Source organism: Bison bison, unplaced genomic scaffold (genome assembly GCF_000754665.1).
Source record: "Bison bison bison isolate TAMUID 2011002044 unplaced genomic scaffold, Bison_UMD1.0 scf7180017864080, whole genome shotgun sequence".
Classification (NCBI taxonomy): Eukaryota; Metazoa; Chordata; class Mammalia; order Artiodactyla; family Bovidae; genus Bison; species Bison bison.
The window spans coordinates 5,577,074-5,577,901 of NW_011494652.1; the positions used below are offsets into that span (position 1 = coordinate 5,577,074).

General features: G+C 59.1%; 1 protein-coding gene across 1 annotated transcript in view; it reads right to left on the reverse strand.

The window, feature by feature from the left end:
* The window catches only part of SART1 (squamous cell carcinoma antigen recognized by T cells), a 15,082-nt gene that overhangs the window by 9,159 nt on the left and 5,095 nt on the right, over positions 1-828 (reverse strand). Inside the window, exon 10 of the mRNA XM_010837840.1 lies at positions 4-195. Within this exon, the coding sequence (XP_010836142.1) occupies positions 4-195 (192 nt within the window). The remainder of the gene's footprint in view (positions 1-3; positions 196-828) is intronic.

Sequence of the window (828 nt, forward strand, 5' to 3'; positions counted from 1 at the left end):
CACAGAGAAGCCTCTGCCCACAGACTGCGGGGCCGGCCCAGCTCCCACACCCAGCCGTCTCCCAGCCCACCTGGAACCGAAGTCCGAATCCTGAGTCTGGTCCCCAAGTGGCAGCAGGTCATCGGCCCGCATGATCACCTCCTTCTCCTTCTTGCGGATCTTCTTCACCCTCCGCTTGGTCTTTTTAAAGGTCACCTGAAAGGAGAAGAAGGTGGGAGAGACGTGAGGGCGAAGCGAGGCAGCAGCACAAGCCCATGGGAGTGCACGCTGCTTGCTGCTACGCAGCAGTTCACACACGAGTGAGACGAGAGTAACCGTCATCCCATCTGTGAGATGAGGACAACTAAGGCAGCAAGAGATCAAGTACCTTGTGCAAAGTCACCAGCTCCTAAGCAGGAGAGCCAGGACAGTGAAATCCCGGAGTCTGGTTCCAGAGTCTTGCTCTCAACCACACAGGCAAGCAACCTACTGAGCCTGAGGTCTACCTGCATGTCCACACAGCACCCCGAAGGTGACACCCTACAGAACAACCGCTTACCAGACCACCACCAACCCTTGGAACAGTCCCCGTGAGGTGGTTCCTGCCACCCCCATTTCAGAGGAGCCTCAGGCTCACAGCTAAATGACACCCCAGGCACAGGCTGGCGATGCGGCAGAACCTGCACACCAGCTCAGGGGCACCTGGCTCACAGTCCTTGTTCTGTCTGCACTGACTGCCTCCCCGCAGCACCCCGACGGGGCTGCCAGTTACTGCTCATCCACAGGGACCATGTACCACGCGATTACCCGATCCCCCTTCTAGTGCCTTCTGGCAGACCGTTGCCCCCG